The 21005-nt window shown below is 54.4% G+C and overlaps 1 protein-coding gene across 1 annotated transcript in view; it reads left to right on the plus strand.

The window, feature by feature from the left end:
* Positions 1 to 7025: 7025 nt before the first annotated feature.
* Positions 7026 to 21005, plus strand: part of ITGA2B (integrin subunit alpha 2b) — a 55985-nt gene continuing 42005 nt past the window's right edge. The window contains exons 1-10 of the mRNA XM_038753932.1: positions 7026 to 7213; positions 9141 to 9262; positions 12079 to 12176; positions 12258 to 12413; positions 12701 to 12763; positions 13331 to 13376; positions 14210 to 14338; positions 18968 to 19015; positions 20150 to 20193; positions 20433 to 20486. Coding sequence (XP_038609860.1) covers positions 7026 to 7213; positions 9141 to 9262; positions 12079 to 12176; positions 12258 to 12413; positions 12701 to 12763; positions 13331 to 13376; positions 14210 to 14338; positions 18968 to 19015; positions 20150 to 20193; positions 20433 to 20486 — 948 coding nt within the window. The remainder of the gene's footprint in view (positions 7214 to 9140; positions 9263 to 12078; positions 12177 to 12257; positions 12414 to 12700; positions 12764 to 13330; positions 13377 to 14209; positions 14339 to 18967; positions 19016 to 20149; positions 20194 to 20432; positions 20487 to 21005) is intronic.

Below are 21005 nucleotides of genomic sequence, written 5' to 3' on the forward strand. Positions count from 1 at the left end.
GAGGACGGGACGCGGGCGGGAGGGTGGGGGGCCCGGAGCCGGGCGTCTGGGGCCTTTTCACCTGCGCTTCCCGCCATCCCCCGCCCGCTCAGACCCACGGCCCGGACGGCGACGCCGACCGAAGGAAGCAGTTTACCTCGATTTCCCCCATCCCTCCCGCCTCCGCCATCAGCCTTAACATGACGCACTGTCTCCGTCCGTGTTTAGGCGGGGGCACCAGCCTCGGGGTCGCCCACTTCTTCCTTCGGACAACGGGGGTTGCCCCGCACCCACCACTGGAGCCGGGCTGGGGGCAAAGACGTGGTTTGGGCCAGCCGGGGAGGACTGCTGCTTCTCCCTCCTCCTCCTCCTCCTCCTCCTCCTCTCCCTCTTCTCCCTCCAGCCGGGCGTTGACTCCGTCCCGTCGTCCGTGGTATCGAGGACCCTCGACCTTCCTTGCTTGCCGCCGATGTATATATTTGACGGACCCAGTATTAACTTCCCGACGCCGCTCACCGCCGGCGCGTAGATTCGGCCGCACGGCCCGGCGTCCTCTCGGCCGGCTCCCGTTTGGCCCCCGCGGTAGCGCTCGACGTGGAGAGGGCAAGATTTGGGGAGGGAGGGAGGAAAGAACGTACTTACGAGCCTACACCAACCGTATTTAATTTTGTCGCGGAAGTTGGAGCGCTATATACTGTACAGTGGGGGAGAGCAAAACTTTCTAATAATAAACGGATGATTTGTGGACATCTGGCCTTGGCCAGCTTGATTCTGCCCCCCTTTACTGGCAAAAGAGGGGCCGGGGTGGAGGTTTCAGACAGAGATAAAAATAACGATGGCGTGGCCCAGTGGAAAGAGCCCGGGCTTTGGAGTCAGAGGTCATGGGTTCAAGTCCCGGCTCCACCAATTGTCAGCTGTGTGACTTTGGGCAAGTCACTTCTCTGTGCCTCGGTTCCCTCATCTGTAAAATGGGGATTAAGACTGTGAGCCCCCTGTGGGACAACCTGATCACCTTGTAACCTCCCCAGTGCTCGGAACAGTGCTTTGCACGTAGTAAGTGCTTAATAAATGCTTACGTGCTGCGAAGCAGCGTGGCTCAGTGGAAGGAGCCCGGGGTTTGGAGTCCCTTCTAGACCGTGAGCCCACTGTTGGGTAGGGACCGCCTCTATATGTTGCCAACTTGGACTTCCCAAGCGCTTACTACAGTGCTCTGCACACAGTAAGCGCTCAATAAATACGATTGAATGAATGAATGGAGTCAGAGGTCATGGGTTCAAATCCCAGCCCCGCCAACTGTCAGCTGTGTGACTGGACAAGTCACTTCTCTGTGCCTCAGTGACCTCATCTGTAAAATGGGCATTAAGACTGTGAGCCCCCCGCGGGACAACCTGATCACCTTGTAACCTCCCCAGCGTTTAGAACAGAGTTTTGCACATAGCGCTTAATAAATGCCATTATTATTATACTGTTTGCAAAGCACTGTTCTAAGCGCTGGGGAGGATACAAGAGATGTCCCCCCTCTGGTCGTATGGGCAGGAAGGTGTGATCATATTTCTTGAGCGCTTACTGTGTGCGGAGCACTGTACTAAGGTGAAGACTGTGAGCCCCAAGTGGGAAAACTTGATCACCTTGGATTCCCCCCAGCGCTTAGAACAGTGCTCTGCACATAGTAAGCGCATAACAAATGCCATTATTATCATTTATTATTATACTAAGCACTTGGAAAGTACAACTCGGCAACAGAGGCGATCCCTACCCAACAGCGGGCTCACATTCTAGAAGGGGGAGACAGACAAAACAAGTAGACCGGCGTCCCAACAGGGGAGAGTCTTCTGGGGGCTTTTCTCCTCCGGTCGACCAGATTCATTCAATCGTATTTACTGAGCGCTTACTGTGTGCAGAGCGCTGTACTAAGCGCTTGGGAAGTACAAGTTGGCAACATAGAGAGACGGTCCCTACCCAACAGCGGGCTCGCAGCCTAGATGCTCCGAGGACAACAGATGGACCTAGTCTAGGCCGGCCTGGCGCTGACCTACAGGAACTGGGAGTCCGAGGGGGCCGGGAATGTGGGCTTTAAAGATCATCATCATCAATCGTATTTATTGAGCGCTTACTATGTGCAGAGCACTGTACTAAGCGCTTGGGAAGTACAGATTGGCAATATATAGAGACAGTCCCTACCCAACAGTGGGCTCACAGTCTAAAAGGGGGAGACAGAGAACAAAACCAAACATACTAACAAAATAAAATAAATAGAATAGATATGTAAATAGAATACGATAGACCTGGTTGGATAATAATAATTCATCATCAATCGTATTTATTGAGCGCTTACTGTGTGCAGAGCACTGTACTAAGCGCTTGGGAAGTGCAAGTTGGCGACATCTAGAGACAGTCCCTACCCAACAGTGGGCTCACGGTCTAAAAGGGGGAGACAGAGAACAAAACCAAACATACTAACAAAATAAATAGAATAGATATGTACAAGTAAAATAAATAAATAAATAGAGTAATAAATATGTACAAACATATATACAGGTGCTGTGGGGAAGGGAAGGAGGTAAGATGGGGGGGATGGAGAGGGGGTGTGGTACTTGTGGTGTGTAAGTACTTACTATGTGCCCAGCATTGTCCTGAGGGCTGGGGTGATTACAAGCGAATTGGGTTGGACCCAGTCCCTATCCCACATGCAGCTCACAGTCAATCCCCATTTTAGGGAGGAGGAAACAGGCCCAGATAAGTGAAATGACTTGCCCAAGGTCACCGAGCAGACAAGTGGTGGAGCTGAATTAGAGTCCAGGTCCTTCTGACTCCCGGGCTGTAGACACTAGGCCATGTTGCTTCTCAGGAGAAGCAGCCTGGCTCAGTGGAAAGAGAACGGGCTTTGGAGTCAGAGGTCTTGGGTTCAAATCCCACTCCGCCACTTGTCAGCTATGCGACTTTAGGCAAGTCACTTCACTTCTCTGTTCCCTCATCCCTCATCCTTCTAGACTGTGAGCCCACTGTTGGGTAGGGATCGTCTCTATATGTTGCCAACTTGGGCTTCTCAAGCGCTTAGTATGGTGCTCTGCAAACAGTAAGCACTCAATAAATACAATTGAATGAATGTCTATATGTTGCCAACTTGTACTTCCCAAGCGCTTAGTACAGTGCTCTGCACACAGCGCTCAATAAATATGATTGAATGAATAAAATGGGGATGAAGACTGTAAGCCCCACGTGGGACAACCTGATCACCTTGTATCCCCCACCAGCACTTAGAACAGTGCTTTGCACATAGTAAGCACTTAACAAATACCATTATTATTATTATCATTTCAGGCTTGGGATAGCAAGAGTGGGAACTGTGGGGAGTGCTTTGCCCTCTTGGAGTGGGCACCCATGGCTCCAGACTGGCTCGAACCTAGAGCCAACAGGTGCGTAATAATAATAATGGTGGTATTTGTTAAGCGCTTACTATGTGCAAAGCACTGTTCTAAGCGCGTAGTACTGCCTGGGTGTTGATCAGCGGGAGAAGCGGAGCGGCCTGGGGTTTTTTTTGATAGCATTTATTAAGCGCTTACTATGTGCAAAGCACTGTTCTAAGCGCTAGGGAGGATACAAGGCGATCAGGTTGTCCCTCGGGGGGCTCACAGTCTTCATTCCCATTTGACAGATGTGGGAACTGAGGCCCAGAGAACTGAAGTGACTTGCCCAAAGTCACACAGTTGACAAGTGGTGGAGCAGGGATTTGAACCCATGACCTGTGACTCCAAATAATAATAATAATAATAATAATAATGGCATTTTATTAAGCACTTACTATGTGCAAAGCACCGTTCTAAGTGCTGGGGAGGATACAAGGTGATCAGGTTGTCCCACGGGGGGCTCACAGACTTATTCCTCATTTTACAGATGAGGGAACTGAGGCCCAGAGAAGTGAAGTGACTTGCCCAAAGTCAGCTGACAATTGGCGGAGCCGGGATTTGAACCCATGACCTCTGACTCCAAAGCCCGGGCTCTTTCCACTGAGCCACGCTGGTTCATTCATTCATTCAATCGTATTTATTGAGCGCTTAGTATGCAGAGCACTGGACTAGGCACTTGGGAAGTCCAAGTTGGCAACATCATCATCAATCGTATTTATTGAGCGCTTACTATGTGCAGAGCACTGTACTAAGCGCTTGGGAAGTACAAATTGGCAACATATAGAGACGGTCCCTACCCAACAGTGGGCTCACAGTCTAGAAGGATGAGGGATGAGGATGAGGGAACTGAGGCCCAGAGAAGTTAAGTGACTTGCCCCGTCACACAGCTGACAATTGGCGGATCTGGGATTTGAACCCATGACCTCTGACTCCAAAGCCTGTTCTCTTTCCACTGAGCCAGGCTGCAGCAGCCTCAACTCCCACGGGCTTGGGGGCTTTCTTGGTCCTTGGTGACCAGTTTTCCCCTGTTCAGTGGGCTCCAGAGGGTAGGAGCACACAGTAAACGCTCAGTAAGTACGATTGATTGGTTGATTGATTATTATTATGGTACTTGTTCAGCGCTTACTATGTTCCAAGCAGTGTTCTAAACCCTGGGGTACACACATTAAGTTGGACACAGGCCGTGTCCCCCATGGGGCTCACACTCTTCTCCCCATTTTCCAGGTGGAGGAACTGAGGCCTAGAGAATCAATCAATCAATCAATCGTATTTATTGAGCGCTTACTATGTGCAGAGCACTGTACTAAGCGCTTGGGAAGTACAAATTGGCATCACATAGAGACAGTCCCTACCCAACAGTGGGAAATGATTTCCCCCAGGTCACCCAGAAGCAGCGTGGCTTAGTGGAAAGAGCCCGGGCTTGGGCGTCGGAGGTCGTGGGTTCTAATCCTGGCTGTGCCATGTGCCGGCTGTGTGACTTTGGACAAGTCACTTCACTTCTCAGGGTCTCAGTTACGTCATCTGTCTAATGGGGATGAAGACTGTGAGCCCCACGTGGGACAAGCCGATAACCTTGTATCTACCCCAGCGCTTAGAGCAGCGCTCGGCATATAGTAAGTGCTTAACAAATACCATTATTATTATTATTATTATATGGCCGTAGGGATTAGAACCCACATCCTTCTTACTCCAGGGCCTATTCATTCATTCATTCAATCGTATTTATTGAGCGCTTAGTGTGTGCAGAGCACTGGACTAAGCACTTGGGAAGTCCAAGTTGGCAACATATAGAGATGGTCCCTACCCAACAGTGGGCTCACAGTCTAGAAGCCTATCCGCTACGCACACGGGTACCGACACCCCTGTTATTGAGGCTGTGAACCCAACTTGTACTTCCCAAGCGCTTAGTCCAGTGCTCTGCACAGAGTAAGCACTCAGTTCATTCATTCATTCATTCAATCGTATTTATTGAGCGCTTACTGTGTGCAGAGCACAGTACTAAGTGCTTGGGAAGTCCAAGTTGGCAACATACAGAGACGGTCCCTACCCAACAGTGGGCTCACAGTCTAGAAGCCTATCCGCTACGCACGCGGGTACCGACACCCCTGTTATTGAGGCTGTGAACCCAACTTGTACTTCCCAAGTGCTTAGTCCAGTGCTCTGCACAGAGTAAGCGCTCCATTCATTCATTCCATCGTATTTATTGAGCGCTTACTGTGTGCAGAGCACTGGACTAAGCGCTGGGGAAGTCCAAGTTGGCAACATATGGAGACCAACAGTGGGCTCTCAGTCTAGAAGCCTATCCGCTACGCACGCGGGTACCGACACCCCTGTTATTGAGGCTGTGAACCCAACTTGTACTTCCCAAGCGCTTAGTACAGTGCTCTGCACAGAGTAAGCGCTCAATAAATGCGATTGAATGAGTGAAACCGGGCAGTTGGGGGTGGCCTCTGTCTAAAGCGGCAACAGGACGCTGGAGCCAACGGGGGGCTGGATGCCCACCCTCGGGCCTAGGGACTGACCATCCAACCCCCCGGCCCTCCCCAGGTGTGGGTCCCAGGCAACACAATGTTTAGATGTGGCACCCCCGTTCAGGACATTGTCCCCTAAGCACACTGCATGTCTGACAAGTGGCACGCCGGGCACAGGGCAACTTCGGTTGGCACACCGCGTCTCCCAGGGCGCCTAGGGCTCTGCTCTGCAGCGGGATGTCGAGGTGAGGGCGTCCAAAGGGAAGGAAGGGGCTAGCCCGATATGCTGCCCACTGGGCCCTTATCTGCCCTGTGCACAGTGGGCCCGGGGGGGCGGAGGAGAAAACGGGGGCCTACCCACATTCATTCATTCGATCGTATTTATTGAGCGCTTCCTGTGTGCAGAGCACTAGACTAATAATAATAATAATAATGACATTTATTAAGCGCTTACTATGTGCAAAGCACTGTTCTAAGCGCTGGGGAGGAGACAAGGTGATCAGGTTGTCCCACGGGGGGCTCACAGTCTTCATCCCCATTTTACAGATGAGGGAACTGAGGCCCAGAGAAGTGAAGTGACTTGCCCAAAGTCACCCAGCTGATGGTGGAGCTGGGATTTGAACTCATAACCTCTGACGCCCAAGCCCGTGCGCTTTCCATTGAGCCACGCTGCTTCTCGGACCATGACTAAGCGCTTGGGAAGTCCCAGTTGGCAACATGTAGAGACGGTCCCTACCCAGCAGTGAGCTCACGTTCTAGTAAGGGGAGACAGAGAACGTAACAAAACCTATTAACAAAATAATAGAATAAATGTGCACAAATAAAAGAGTAAAAAATTCGTACATGTGCTGTGGGGAGGGGAAGGAGGTAAGGTGGGGTGGATGAGGAGGGGGAGAGGAAGGAGGGGGCTCAGTCTGGGAAGCTCTCCTGGAGGAGGTGAGCTCTCAGTAGGGCCTTGAAGGGAGGAAAGGGCCTTGAAGGGAGGAAAGGGCCTTGAAGGGAGGAAATGCCCACATGCCCACCCTTCACCCTGCCACAACTCTGCGGTTGCCCTGAGGCTTTGGGAGCCAAGTCACTTCCTTCCTGGGGGTCCCGGGGGAGGAGGGGAGGGGGCTGTGGGAGCTGCCTCCCTCGGGCTGGGCCCACAGGAGAGCCCGGAGGCTGGACCATGGTGGCCGCACCTCGGTGCCCGCTGCCCGCCCTGTGGGCATCCGTGCCCGTCTTGTGGGGGCTCCTGGCGCTGCTGCCCCCAGCCCGGACCATGAACCTGGAGGCCACGAAGCCCGCGCTCTACGCCGGACCCACTAACAGCCACTTCGGCTTCGCGCTCGATTTCCACCACGACCAACACATGGGGTCAGGAGGGCATCGAGGGCACCCGGGATGGGCACCCCAGGATGGGCACCCGGGATGGGCACCCCAGGATGGGCACCCGGGGCTCCAGGGGACCGGCCTTGTCTGGGAGAGGGCAGGGGACGGGGGGGTCTCTGGGTGGGGGTCTCTGGGGGAGTGTTGGGGTAAGGGATGGGGGGACTGGTGGCTGGGTGGCCTGGCTCTGGGGGAGTGGGAGGGAGGGGACGGGGGGGGGGGGTCTTTGGATGGGGGTCTCTGGTGGGGTAAGGGATGGGAGGTCTGGCAACTGTACTAAGCGCTTAGTTCAGTGCTCTGCACATAGTAAGCGCTCAATAAATACGATTGATTGATTGATTGGGGAGGGGGGCGGCCTGTCTCTGGGGTAGTGGGAGGGAGGGGACTGGGTGTCTTTGGGTGAGGGTCTCTGGGGGAGTGTTGGGGTAAGGGATGGGGGGGTCCGGTGGCTGGGTGGGGAGGGGGGTGGCCTGTCTCTGGGAGAGTGTTGGGGGAGGAGATGGGGGGGGTCTCTGGGGGGGAGGTCTCTGGGGGAATGTTGGGGTAAGGGATGTGGGGGGCTGGTGGCTGGGTAGGGAGGGGGCGGCCTGGCTCTGGGAGAGGGGATGGGGGAGTCTTTGGGTGGGGGTCTCTGGGGGAGGGTTGGGCTAAGGGATGAGAGGGGCCTGGCAACTGAGTGGGGAGGGGGCGGTCTGGCTCTGGGGGAGTGGGAGGGAGGGGACGGGGGGTCTTTGGGTGAGGGTCTCTGGGGGAGTGTTGGGGGAGAGGGTGGGGGGTCTGGTGGCTGGGTGGGGAGGGGGCGGCCTGGCTCTGGGAGAGTGTTGGGGGAGGGGACGGGGGTCTCTGGGTGGGGGTTTCTGGGGGAGTGTTGGGGTAAGGGATGTGGGGGGCTGATGGCTGGGTGGGGAGGGGGCGGCCTGGCTCTGGGGGAGTGGCAGGGAGGGGACAGGGGGTCTCTGGGTGGGGGGCTCTGGGGGAGTGTTGGGGTAAGGGATGGGGGTCTGATGGCTGGGTGGGGAGGAGGCGGCCTGGCTCTGGGGGAGTCGGAGGGAGGGGACGAGGTGTCTCTGGGTCTCTGGGGGAGTTTTGGGGTAAGGGATGGGGGGGTCTGATGGCTGGGTGGGGAGGGGGCGGCCTGGCTCTGGGGGAGTGTTGGGGGAGGGGATGGGGGTTCCGGTGGCTAGGTGGGGAGGGGGCGGGCTGTCTCTGGGACAGTGTTGGGGGAGGAGATGGGGGGTCTCTGGGTGGGGGTCTCGGGGGGAGTGTTGGGGTAAGGGATGGGGGGTCCGGTGGCTGAGTGGGAAGGGGGCGGCCTGGCTCTGGGGGAGTGTTGGGGGAGGGGATGGGGGGGGTCTGGCAACTGGGTGGGGAGGGGGCGGCCTGTTTCTGGGGGAGGGTTGGGGGAGGGGACGGGGGTGTCTCTTGGTGAGGGGTCTCTGGTGGGGTAGGGGATGGGGGGGTCTGGCAACTGGGTGGGGAGGGGCGGCCTGTCTGGGGGAGTGGGAGGGAGGGAATGGGTGTCTCTGGGTGGGGTCTCTGGGGGAGTGCTGGGGTAAGGGATGGGGGGTCTCTGGGTGGGGGTCTCTGGGGGAAAGTTGGGGTAAGGGATGGGGGGTCTGGTGGCTGGGTGGGGAGGGGGCGGCCTGGCTCTGGGGGAGTGGGAGGGAGGGGACGGGGGGTCTTTGGATGGGGGTCTCGGGCGGAGTGTTGGCGGAGGGGATGTGGGGGTCTCTGGGGGAGTGTTGGGGTAAGGGATGGGGGGTCTGGTGGCTGGGTGGGGAGGGGGCGGCCTGGCTCTGGGGGACTGCTGGGGGAGGGGACGGGGGGTCTCTGGGTGGGGGTGAGGGGGAGTGAGCGAGGAAACGGGGGTGATTCCGACGGCTTGATGGCGTGAGCCCCCCCTGTGTGCCCGCAGCCTGGGCCTGCTGGTGGGCGCCCCCCGGGACGTGGGGCGCCGGGACGAGGAGACGGGAGGCGTCTACCTGTGCCCCTGGGCACCCGGCGGGGCCCTCTGCAGCCCCATCAAGGCGGATTTCGGTGAGTCGCCAGGAGCCGGGCGGGCACGGGGGGCGGGCGGGGGGCATTCGTTCATTCCATCGTATTTATTGAGCGCTTACTGTGTGCAGAGCACTGGACTAAGCGCTGGGGAAGTCCAAGTCGGCAACACAGAGAGACGGTCCCTACCCAACAACGGGCTCACAGGCCAGAAGAAGCAGCGTGGCTCAGTGGAAAGAGCCCGGGCTTGCGAGTCAGAGGGCATGGGTTCAAATCCCGCCTCCTCCAGTTGTCAGCTGGGTGACTGTGGGCAAGTCACTTCAATCAATAATCAATCAATCATATTTATTGAGCGCTTATTGTGCGCAGAGCACTGGACTAAGCGCTTGGGAAGTCCAAGTTGGCAACATACAGAGACAGTCCCTACCCAACAGTGGGCTCACAGTCTAGAAGGGGGAGACAGAGAACAAAACCAAACATATTAACAAAATAAAATAAATAGAATAGATATGTACAAGTAAAATAAATAAATAAATAGAGTAATAAATATGTACAAACATATATACAGGTGCTGTGGGGAAGGGAAGGAGGTAAGACGGGGGGATGGAGAGGGGGAGAGGAAGAAGCAACAGAGAAGTGGTGGAGTCAGGATTAGAACCCAGGTCCTTCTGACTGCCAAGCCCGTGTTCTACCCAATAAGCCTCAAGTCTCGTGTTAAGAAAGCAGCTTAGAATTCAGGAGCAGAAGAATTTTCCCAAAATGCTGCCCTAATTTGTAAATGGGTGCAGCCTTCTCCGTGCCTCGGTGACCTCGTCTGGAAAATAGAGAAGCGGTGTGGCTCTGTGGAAAGAGCACGGGCTAGGGAGCCAGAGGTCATGGGTTCAAATCCCGACTCTGCCACATGTCCGCTGGGTGACCTCGGGCAAGTCACTTAACTTCTCTGGGCCTCAGTTACCTCATCTGTAAAATGGGGATGAAGACTGTGAGCCCCATGTGGGACAACCTGATCACCTTGTAACCTCCCTAGCGCTTAGAACAGTGCTTTGCACATAGTAAGCACTTAATAATAAATGTCATTAAAAATGGGGATTAAGACTGTGAGCCCCCCGTGGGACAACTGATGACCTTGTATCCTCCCCAGCGCTTAGAACAGTGCTCTGCACATAGTAACTGCTTAAGAAACGCCATCATTATTAAGTAGACGGGGGTCAATACCATCAGACAGCCCGGGGAGCGGTGGCTGCCACATACCCCGGCCTGGCCCAGAGGGAGAAGCAGCGTGGCTCAGTGGAAAGAGCCCGGGCTTGGGAGTCAGAGGTCGTGGGTTCGAATCCCGACTCCACCACATGTCTGCTGTGTGACCCTGGACAAGTCACTTAACTTCTCTGAGCCCTCAATTCCCTCATCTGGCAAATGGGGATGAAGACTGTGAGCCCCACGTGGGACAGCCTGATTACCTTAAATCTACCCCAGTGCTTAGAACAGTGCTTGGCACATAGTAAGTGCTTAACAAATACCAGTATAATTATTATTAGTAGTAACTTCTCTGTGCCTCACTTCCCTCATCTGTCAAATGGGGATTAAGACTGTGAGCCCCCCGTGGGACAACCTGATGACCTTCTATCTCCCCCAGCGCTTAGAACAGTGCTTGGCACATAGCGCTTAACAAATACCAAAATTATTATTAACTTCTCTGTGCCTCAGTTCCCTTATCTGTCAAATGGGGATTAAGACTGTGAGCCCCGCATGGGACAACCTAATTACCTTGTATCTCCTCCAGCGCTTAGAACGGTGCTTGGCACATAGTAAGCGCTTAGCAAATGTCATCATTATGATTATGATTATTATTAAGAAGGAGGGGAGGGAGGGGCTTGGCACATAGTAAGCGCTTAGCAAATGCCATCATCATTATTATTATTATTATTATTAAGAAGGCGGGGAGGGAGGGGCTTGGCACATAGTAAGTGCTTAACAAATGCCATCATTATGATGATGATTATTATTATTAAGAAGGAGGGGAGGGAGGGACTTGGCACTTGTCGCTTAGCAAATGCCATTATTATTATTATCATTATTATTATTAAGAAGGAGGGGAGGGAGGGGCTTGGCACATAGTAAGCACTTAACAAATGCCATCATTATGATGATGATGACTATTATTATTATTATTAAGAAGGAGGGGAGGGAGGGACTTGGCACTTAGCGCTTAGCAAATGCCATTATTATTATTATTATTATTATTATTATTATTATTAAGAAGGAGGGGAGGGAGGGACTTGGCACATAGTAAGCACTTAGCAAATGCCATCATTATCATGATTATTATCTTTATGATTATTAAGAAGTGCCTCAGATCTGCTGTGTGACCTTGGGCAAATCACTTAACTTCTCTAGCCTCAGTTACCTCATCTGTAAAATGGGGATTAAGACTGTGAGCCCCACGTGGGACAACCTGATCACCTTGTATTCCTCCCCAGCGCTTAGAACAGTGCTTTGCACATAGTAAGTGCTTAACAAAGGCCATCATTATTATTCATTCATTCAATCATATTTATTGAGCGCTTACTGTGTGCAGAGCACTGGACTAAGCGCTTGGGAAATCCAAGTTGGCAACATATAGAGATGGTCCCTAATCAATCAATCAATCAATCATATTTATTGAGCGCTAACTGTGTGCAGAGCACTGTACTAAGCGCTTGGGAAGTACAAGTTGGCAACATATAGAGACAGTCCCTATGCAACAGTGGGCTCACAGCCTAGAATTATTATTATTATTCTATTATTCTATTCTATTATTATTATTAGAAGGCGGGGAGGGCAGAGGGGGTGCTCAGACCATCCCTTCCTCCCCCTGGCAGAGGACCAGATCGGCCACATGGGCTCCGTCACCCTGAGGACCTTCAAGAGCCGGCAGGGGTTCGGTTCGTCCGTCGCCAGCTGGAAGGGCACCGTCGTGGTGGGCAACGGGGCGAGGCTGGGGGGCAGCGGGGGGCAGGGGGGCAGGAGGGTGAGGTGACCCCCGTCGGGCCTCCCGCAGGCCTGCGCCCCGCTGCAGCACTGGAATGCCCAGGACGGGGACCGGGAGGCCGGGGAGACCCCCGTGGGCGACTGCTCCGTGACCCAAGGTGCCAACGGCTCCTGGGCCCACTTCTCGCCCTGCCGGAACAAGTTCATGAACTACCATTATGTCAACGTGAGCCTCCACCTCTCCTTCATTCACTCGTATGTATTGAGCGCTCCCTGTGTGCAGAGCACTGGACTAGGCGCTTGGGAAGTCCAAGTCCTTCGCTGCCCCCCATCCCTGATATGGTCCTGCCCCCAGGAGATGGTCTCCCCTCCCCTGATGTGATCCAACTCTTCCTCCAATTTAACCTTGGCCCGTGGCCTTGGATAAGTCACTGCCCCCTGCCCACTTCCCCCATCTCCATGTCCCCCCAACCCCAGCCCTGTCCCCCACTCACCGCTTGGCCCTGCTCCCAGATCTCAAACTATATGAATGACCGGCGCTACTGTCAAGTGGGGTTCAGTTTGGCCATCACCCAGGTGAGTGTTGGGGTCGGGATGGGGGTGCCTGGGGATGGATGGGGTACCTGAGGCTGGATGGGGGTGCCTGGGGATGGACGGGGTACCTGAGGCTGAATGGGGGTGCCTGGGGATGGATGGGGTAACTGAGGCTGGATGGCAGTGCCTGGGGATGGATGGGGGTACCTAGGGCTGGGGGATGTAGAGAGTGAGTGCCCCGTTCATTCATTCAATCGTATTTATTGAGCGCTTACTGTGTGCAGAGCACTGTAACTAAGCGCTTGGGAAGTACAAGTTGGCAACATACCATAGGCTCAGCCTCGTGGCTCAGGGGAAAGAGCCCGGGCTTTGGAGTCAGAGGTCATGGGTTCAAATCCCAGCTCCACCACTTGTCAGCTGTGTGACTTTGGGCAAGTCACTTCACTTCTCTGGGCCTCGGTTCCCTCATCTGTAAAATGGGGATTAAAACTGTGAGCCCCCCATGGGACAACCTGATCACCTTACAACCTCCCCAGCACTTAGAACAGTGCTTGGCACATAGTAATCACTTAATAAATGCCATTATTATTATTATCATTTCCCTTTCAGGCCGGAGAGCTCCTGGCAGGTGCCCCGGGTGGCTACTACTTCACCGGTAGGGCTCAGTCTTCCCTCTCCACTTTCTCCACCCCTCTCTCCTGGCCCAAATCAGTCAGTCCGTCAGTCGTATTTATTGAGCACTTACTATGTGTCATGCACTGGGGTAGATCCAAGCTAATCAGGTTGGACACAGTCCCTGTCCTCCACTGGGCTCACAGTCTTAGTCCCCAATTTACAGATGAGGAAACTGCGGCCCAGAGAAGTGAAATAACTCACCCAAGGTCACACAACAGACAAGTGGGGGGGCGGGGATTAGAACCCAGGTCCTTCTGACTCCCAGGACCGGTCTCTAGCCACTAGGCCAGGCTGCTTCATCCCCTCATCCCCAGCCCCACCCCACTCCCTTGATTCATTCAATCGTATTTATTGAGCGCTTACTGTGTGCAGAGCACTGGACTAAGAGCTTGGGAAGTACAAATTGGCAACATCCAGAGACGGTCCCTACCCACCAACGGGCTCACAGTCTAGAAGGAATCTAGGAATCACAGTCTAGAGGAATCACAGTCTTGATTTTAGACTGTGAGCCCACTTTTTAGACTGTGAGCCCACTGTTGGGTGGGGACCGTCTCTTTATGTTGCCAACTTGTACGTCCCAAGCGCTTAGTACAGTGCTCTGCACACAGTAAGCGCTCAGTAAATACGATTGATGATGATGATGATTCCTCTAAACCCCACTTGCTCCACCTCTCCCTCCCGCCAACCCCACTTCCTCTCTCCCCACTCAGGCCCCACTTCCTCTCTCAATCAATCAATCGTATTTATTGAGCACTTACTGTGTGCAGAGCACTGTACTAAGCGCTTGGGAGCTTAGTATCTCTCCCCACTCAGGTCTCCTGGCCCGGGCTCCGCTGGCCAAAATCATCTCCAGCTACAAACCCACCAACCTGCTGTGGATCGTCCCCTCCCAGAAACTCACAGACGACCTCCTTCAAGTGGAATATCGGGATGCCTACCGAGGTAGCCGCCTCCCTCCTCTTCCCTCTCTCTCCCCCCAGCTCCTTTTCCACCCCACCACCCTCACCTCCTCACCCCCCGAGGTGGTCGAGCCCTGAGACTGGGGAATCGGGCCCGTCCGAAACCCCGAGAGAGAGGTCGGAGTCCCTCAACTGTCAGGGTGAAAACCACAAATGTCTTCAAACCAGCTCCAGCCCGATGAGGGCAAGATACCCCATGTGCCCGGGGAAGCCAGGAGGTTGGGGGCGGTGGGCAATCTGGAGGAGGTGGATTTTCAGCCACTCTTTCAAGGAACAGAGAGATGTGACAAGGGGGAGGGAATTCCAGACGGGAGGAGGGATGAGGTGGTGGGAGTGGGAAGGAGGCTGCCTTGCTTAGGGGAGTGAGTGGGGGCAAGGAGGGTATTTGAGCAGGGAGGAGGGCGGAAGGTGGAGTTACCAGAGGCTGACCAAGGTCATACAGGTAATAATAATAATGATGATTATGGTATGGTTAATTATGGTTAAGCACCTACTGTACCAGACACTGTACTAATTCCTGGGGTGGATATAATAATCATAATAATGGTATTTGTTAAGCACTTACTACGTGTTGTCTGTCTCCCCCTTCTAGACTGTGAGCCCGCTGTTGGGTAGGGACCGTCTCTATATGTTGCCAACTTGGACTTCCCAAGCGCTTAGTACAGTGCTCTGCACACAGTAAGCACTCAATACGATTGAATGAATGAATGAATAATAATAATAATAATGATGGTATTTGTTAAGCGCTTACTATGTGCAAAGCACTGTTCTGAGCGCTGGGGAGGTTACAAGGTGATCAGGTTGTCCCACGGGGGGCTCACAGTCATAATCCCCATTTTTCAGATGAGGTAACCGAGGGCCAGAGAAGTGAATTGACTTGCCCAAAGTCACACAGCTGACTGTCGGCGGAGCCGGGATCTGAACCCATGACCTCTGACTCCAAAGCCCGGCCTCTTTCCACGGAGCCACGCTGCTTCTCGTGTTCAGTGTCGTTTACCAGCCTAAACCAAATTCCATGTTCCTGTTGCCACCCTTAAACCCACGGGGTCCAGGCCAGGGAAGGTTCGGAGAGGGGAGCGAAGGCAAAGAGCTATTGTCCTCCCAGACTCAAGCTGGGGTTAACGTTGGGGCTGGGTTCTGGCAGAAGTTACCCCACGATAAATAAGACTCCGCGCGGTAGTCGAGCAAGCCTTGCCCGACACCCACGCACCCACACCATGGATCCTTCCAACCTGGTGATGTGCTATGCGCACACCAACGTACTTTGTCGGGCTGGTCCCCCTTCCGTTACTGCGTTCTAGCCAAAATGAGGAACGAAAGTACAAAGCAGCGTGGCTCAGTGGAAAGGGCCCGGGCCTGGGAATCAGAAGTCGTGGGTTCCAATCCTGCCTTCGTGACTTTGAGCAAGTCACTTCGCTTCTCTGGGCTTCAGTGGCCTCATCTGGAAAATGGGGATCAAGACTGTGAATGAATGGATGAATGAATAATAATAATGGTATTTGTTAAGCACTTACTATGTGTTGTCTGTCTCCCCCTTCTAGACTGTGAGCCCACTGTTGGGTAGGGACCGTCTCTATATGTTGCCAACTTGGACTTCCCAAGCGCTTAGTACAGTGCTCTGCACACAGTAAGCGCTAAATAAATACAATTGAATGAATGAATGAATAATAATAATGGTATTCGTTAAGCACTTACTATGTGTTGTCTGTCTCCCCCTTCTAGACTGTGAGCCCGTTGTTGGGTAGGGACCGTCTCTATCTGTTGCTGACTTGTACTTCCCAAGCGCTTAGCACAGTGCTCTGCACACAGTAAGCGCTCAATAAATACAATTGAATGAATGAATATGTGCAAAGCACTGTTCTAAGCACTGGAGGGGATACAAGGTGATCAGGTTGTCCCACATGGGGCTCACAGGCTTAATCCCCATTTTGTAGATGAGGTAACTAAGGCACAGAGAAGTGAAGTGACTTACCCAAAGTCACACAGCTGACAGTTGGCAGTCGGGATTTGAACCCAGGACCTCTGACTCCAAAGCCACTGAGCCACGCTGCTTCTCTGCTTCTCTTCTCTGGATATAAGCAAATTGGGTTGGGAAAAGATGTTCCCCATGAACTGATGCTAGAGGATGCCAGTCTCAGGGAGGCAGATATCTGGGCAGGTGGCAAGGGGGAGGGACAAGGGACTGGCTCAGTGGAAAGAGCCCGGGCTTTGGAGTCAGAGGTCATGGGTTCTAATCCCGGATCCTCCCATTGTCAGCTGTGTGACTTTGGGCAAGTCAGTTCACTTCTCTGGGCCTCAGTTACATATCTGTAAAATGGGGATTAAGACTGTGAGCCCCACGTGGGACAACCTGATCTTCTTGTATCCCCCCCGCCAGCGCTTAGAACAGTGCTTTGCACATAATAAATAATGGCATTTGTTAAGCACTTACTATGTGCAAAGCGCTGTTCTAAGCGCTGGGGGGATACAAGGTGATCAGGGTGTCCCATGTGGGGCTCACAGTCTTTATCCTCATTTTACAGATGAGGTCACTGAGGCCCAGAGAAGTTAAGTGATTTGCCCCAAATCACACAGCTGACAAGTGGCAGAACCAGGATTAGAACCCATGACCCCTGGCTCCCAAGTCTGTGATCTTTCCACTGAGCCATGCTGTGCTTAATACTATTATTATTATTATTATTATTATTATTATTATTATTATTATTATTATTATTATTATAATTATTATTATTATGAGGGGGCCAGGCCAGGAGCTCTAGCAGTGGGGAGAGGAGCATGACTTGTGGGTTGGTGGGAGAAGAGGCATAATGGAAAGAGCACAGGTGGCGGGTAATCATCCTGGGGGAAAGGGGAGAGAGCAGGGGTTCATTCATTCATTCGATCGTATTTATTGAACGCTTACTGTGTGCAGAGCACTGGACTAAGTGCTTGGGAAGTACAAGTTGGCAACATAGAGAGACGGTCCCTACCCAACAGTGGGCTCACAGTCTAGAAGGGGGAAGGGGTTGGAGGCGAGGAGTCCAGGTGGGGAATGCCAAAGCAGAGGGGCAGGGAGCAGAGGAATCAATACCAGAGCAGATTGGAAGCTTCCACTGGTATTGGGCATTGGAGCAGAGGGAGACCCGGCCAAGGGAGCAGGGAAGGAGGGGTCGAAAGGGGCAGCACCCAAGGTGTTGTGGGATGGGGGAGGGGACCAGTGACCTGGTCGCCATGGACAGGCCTGGAATTTCAGAGCTGGTGCTGGCCTGTAGGGCTGGTTTGGGGACAGAAAAATTACCAGAGGAAGGGAAAAAAAGGGCCTACCGGTGGGAGAGGCTCCGGGGCCACAGTTCTGGGGAAATGGGAATGGTCTCTGGGGATTCAGGGAGGAGGCCCCAGGAACTGGAAGGGGATGAGGGTTTAGGAGAAATGGGGAAGGGGGTAGAGGCTGCAGGGGAGATGGGAAGGTGGTGAGGGCTTGGGAGAGGTGGGGAGGGGGCTGGAGGCTGGGGGGAGGGGGGAGGCGGGTGAGGGCTGGGAGAGATGGGGAGGGGGCTGGAGGTTGCTGGGGAGATGGGAAGTTGGTGAGGGCTTGGGAGAGATGAGGAAGGGGCTGGAGGCTGCGGGGGACGTGGGAGGGGGTTGAGGCCTGGGAGAGCTGGGGAGGAGGCTGGAGGCTTCTGGGAAGATGGAGAGGGGGCTGGAGGCTGCAGGGGAGACAGGGAAGAGGCTGGAGGCTGCAGGAGAGAGATGGGGAGGGGGCTGGAGACTGCTGGGAAGATGGGAGTGGGGTGAGGGCTTGGGAGAGATGGGGAGGGGGCTGAAGGCCGCAGGGGAGATGGGGAGGGGGCTGGAGGCTGCAGGAGAGATGGGGAGGGGGCTGGAGACTGCAGGGGAGATAGGGAAGAGGCTGGAGGCTGCAGGAGAGAGATGGGGAGGGGGCTGGAGGCTGCAGGGGAGATAGGGAAGAGGCTGGAGGCTGCAGGAGAGAGATGGGGAGGGGGCTGGAGGCTGCTGGGAAGATGGGAGTGGGGTGAGGGCTTGGGAGAGATGGGGAGGGGGCTGAAGGCCGCAGGGGAGATGGGGAGGGGGCGGGAGGCTGCAGGAGAGATGGGGAGGGGGCTGGAAGCTGCAGGGGAGATAGGGAAGAGGCTGGAGGCTGCAGGAGAGAGATGGGGAGGGGGCTGGAGGCTGCTGGGAAGATGGGAGTGGGGTGAGGGCTTGGGAGAGATAGGGACGGGGCTGGAGGCTGCGGGCGTAAAGGGGTTTGGCAAAAGGCTCCGGCCCGGCACTTGGGCATCTTGGCAAGGCTGGAGCAGGCCTGATGGCCACAGCCTCCGGGGCCCAGGGATACGGCCCAGGGCACACCAGGCTGCCATCTGGGCAGACAGGGCAGTGAGGGCCCAGCCTGGACCAGAGAGAAAAAGGCCTACGTGGGGCACAGGCTGGAAGTCATGGAGGAAACAGGAAAATGCCCCCTCTCTCCCCTTCACCTGCCATCTCCTCCCCCGGCTGGTTTCCTAGGGCTCTGCCCCTTGGTTGGCCCCGCCCCTTGGCATCCCTGTCCCTCGGCTGCCCCGTGCCCCTCCTGCCCGCCCTGGCTACCGGCTCACCTGGCCCCTTGCCCGCACAGGCTACTCGGTGACGGTGGGCGAGTTCGACGATGATCCCCGAACCCCAGGTGAGGCGGGGCGGGGCGAGGGGAGGGGGCTTCAGATAATAATAATAATTATTATAATTATAATAGCATTTATTAAGCGCTTACTATGTGCAAAGCACTGTTCTAAGCACTTGGGAGGTTACAAGGTGATCAGGTTGTACCATGGGGGGCTCACAGTCTTCATCCCCATTTTACAGATGAGGTAACTGAGGCCCAGAGAAGTGAAGTGACTTGCCCAAAGTCACCCAGCTGACAACTGGCAGAGCCGGGATTTGAACCCATGACCTCTGACTCCAAAGCCCGGGCTCTTTCCAGTGAGCCACGCTGCTTCTCACCCTGCTTCAGATGCCACGCCTTGGTCGCCACCTCCCCCTGGGGTGGCGAATCGAAGCAGGGTGGTTGTTTAGTGGGAAGAGCCCGGGTTTGGGAGTCAGAGGACGTGGGTTCTAATCCCGACTCCACCACTTGTCTGCTGTGTGACCTTGGGCAAGTCACTGAACTTCTCTGGGCCTCAGTTACCTCAGCGTGGCTCAGTGGAAGGAGCCCGGGATTTGGAGTCAGAGGCCATGGGTTCAAATCCCGGCTCTGCCAGTTGTCAGCTGAGTGACTTTGGGCAAGTCACTTCACTTCTCTGGGCCCCAGTTCCCTCATCTGTAAAATGGGGATGAAGACTGTGAGCCCCCCTTGGGACAACCTGATCATCTCGTAACCTCCCCAGTGTTTAGACCAGTGCTTTCCCTTCTAGACTGTGAGCCCACTATTGGGTAGGGACCGTCTCTAGATGTTGCCAACTTGTGCTTCCCAAGCGCTTAGCACAGTGCTCTGCACACAGTAAGCGCTCAATAAATGTGACTGACTGAATGAAAAGACGATTGAATGAATAAATGAATGAAAGTGGAGTGGTCGGGGCCGGGTGGGGGGGCACGGAGGTCGGTGCCCGGCCTGCCAGGGCCCCCAGGGCCCAGGAGGCAGGGGGGCACAGGGAGGACATCTTCTAGACTGTGAGCCCACTGTTGGGTAGGGACCGTCTCTATATGTTGCCAACTTGGACTTCCCAAGCGCTTAGTACAGTGCTCTGCACACAGTAAGTGCTCAATAAATATGATTGATTGATTGACGTCGCTCACCAAGGAGGGCGGGGGGGCTTTCCTCCAGAGTTCGTGCTCGGAGTCCCCAACTGGAGCACCACCAAGGGGGCGGTGAGTCGTGACCCCCGAATCCCACCTTCACCCCGCTCCTTACTTGGGTCTCCCCTGGCTGCCCCCCTTCCCTAATCCCCTCCAGGCCCCTTGTCCACGGCCTAAGGGCGGGAGTCCGGGCTTCCCTGCATTGAGGACCCTCACCCCTCCCTGCGGTGGGGTGGAGGTTGGGGGGCGACAGGGCCGGGGAAGCCCCCTTACCCTCGCCCACCGGGCTGACTTCGTGTCTTCGAGCGCAGGTGGAGGTCCTCAACATGAAGCACGATGTCCTGTACCGGCTGCAGGGAGACCAGGTAGCGTGGGATTGAAGCAGGGCTATAATAATCACACTACTACTAATAATAATCTTCTAGACTCTCTTCCTCCCTTCAAGGCCCTATTGAGAGCTCACCTCCTCCAGGAGGCCTCCCCACACTGAGCCCCCTTCTTCCTCTCCCCCTCATCCCCCTCTCCACCCCGCCATCTTACCTCCTTCCCTTCCCCACAGCACCTGTATATATGTATAGATGCTTGTACATCTTCATTACTCTATTTATTTATTTATTTATTTTACTTGTACATATCTATTTTATTTATTTTATTTTGTTAGTATGTTTGGTTTCGTTCTCTGTCTCCCCCTTTTAGACTGTGAGCCCACTGTTGGGTAGGGACTGTCTCTAGATGTTGCCAACTTGTACTTTCCAAGCGCTTAGTACAGTGCTCTGCACACAGTAAACGCTCAATAAATACGATTGATTTATTGATTATTCTATTAGTTTTATTTTGTTAATATGTTTTGTTTTGTTGTCTGTCTCCCCCTTTTAGACTGTGAG

This window comes from Tachyglossus aculeatus, chromosome 11 (genome assembly GCF_015852505.1).
Source record: "Tachyglossus aculeatus isolate mTacAcu1 chromosome 11, mTacAcu1.pri, whole genome shotgun sequence".
In the NCBI taxonomy this organism is placed as follows: domain Eukaryota; kingdom Metazoa; phylum Chordata; class Mammalia; order Monotremata; family Tachyglossidae; genus Tachyglossus; species Tachyglossus aculeatus.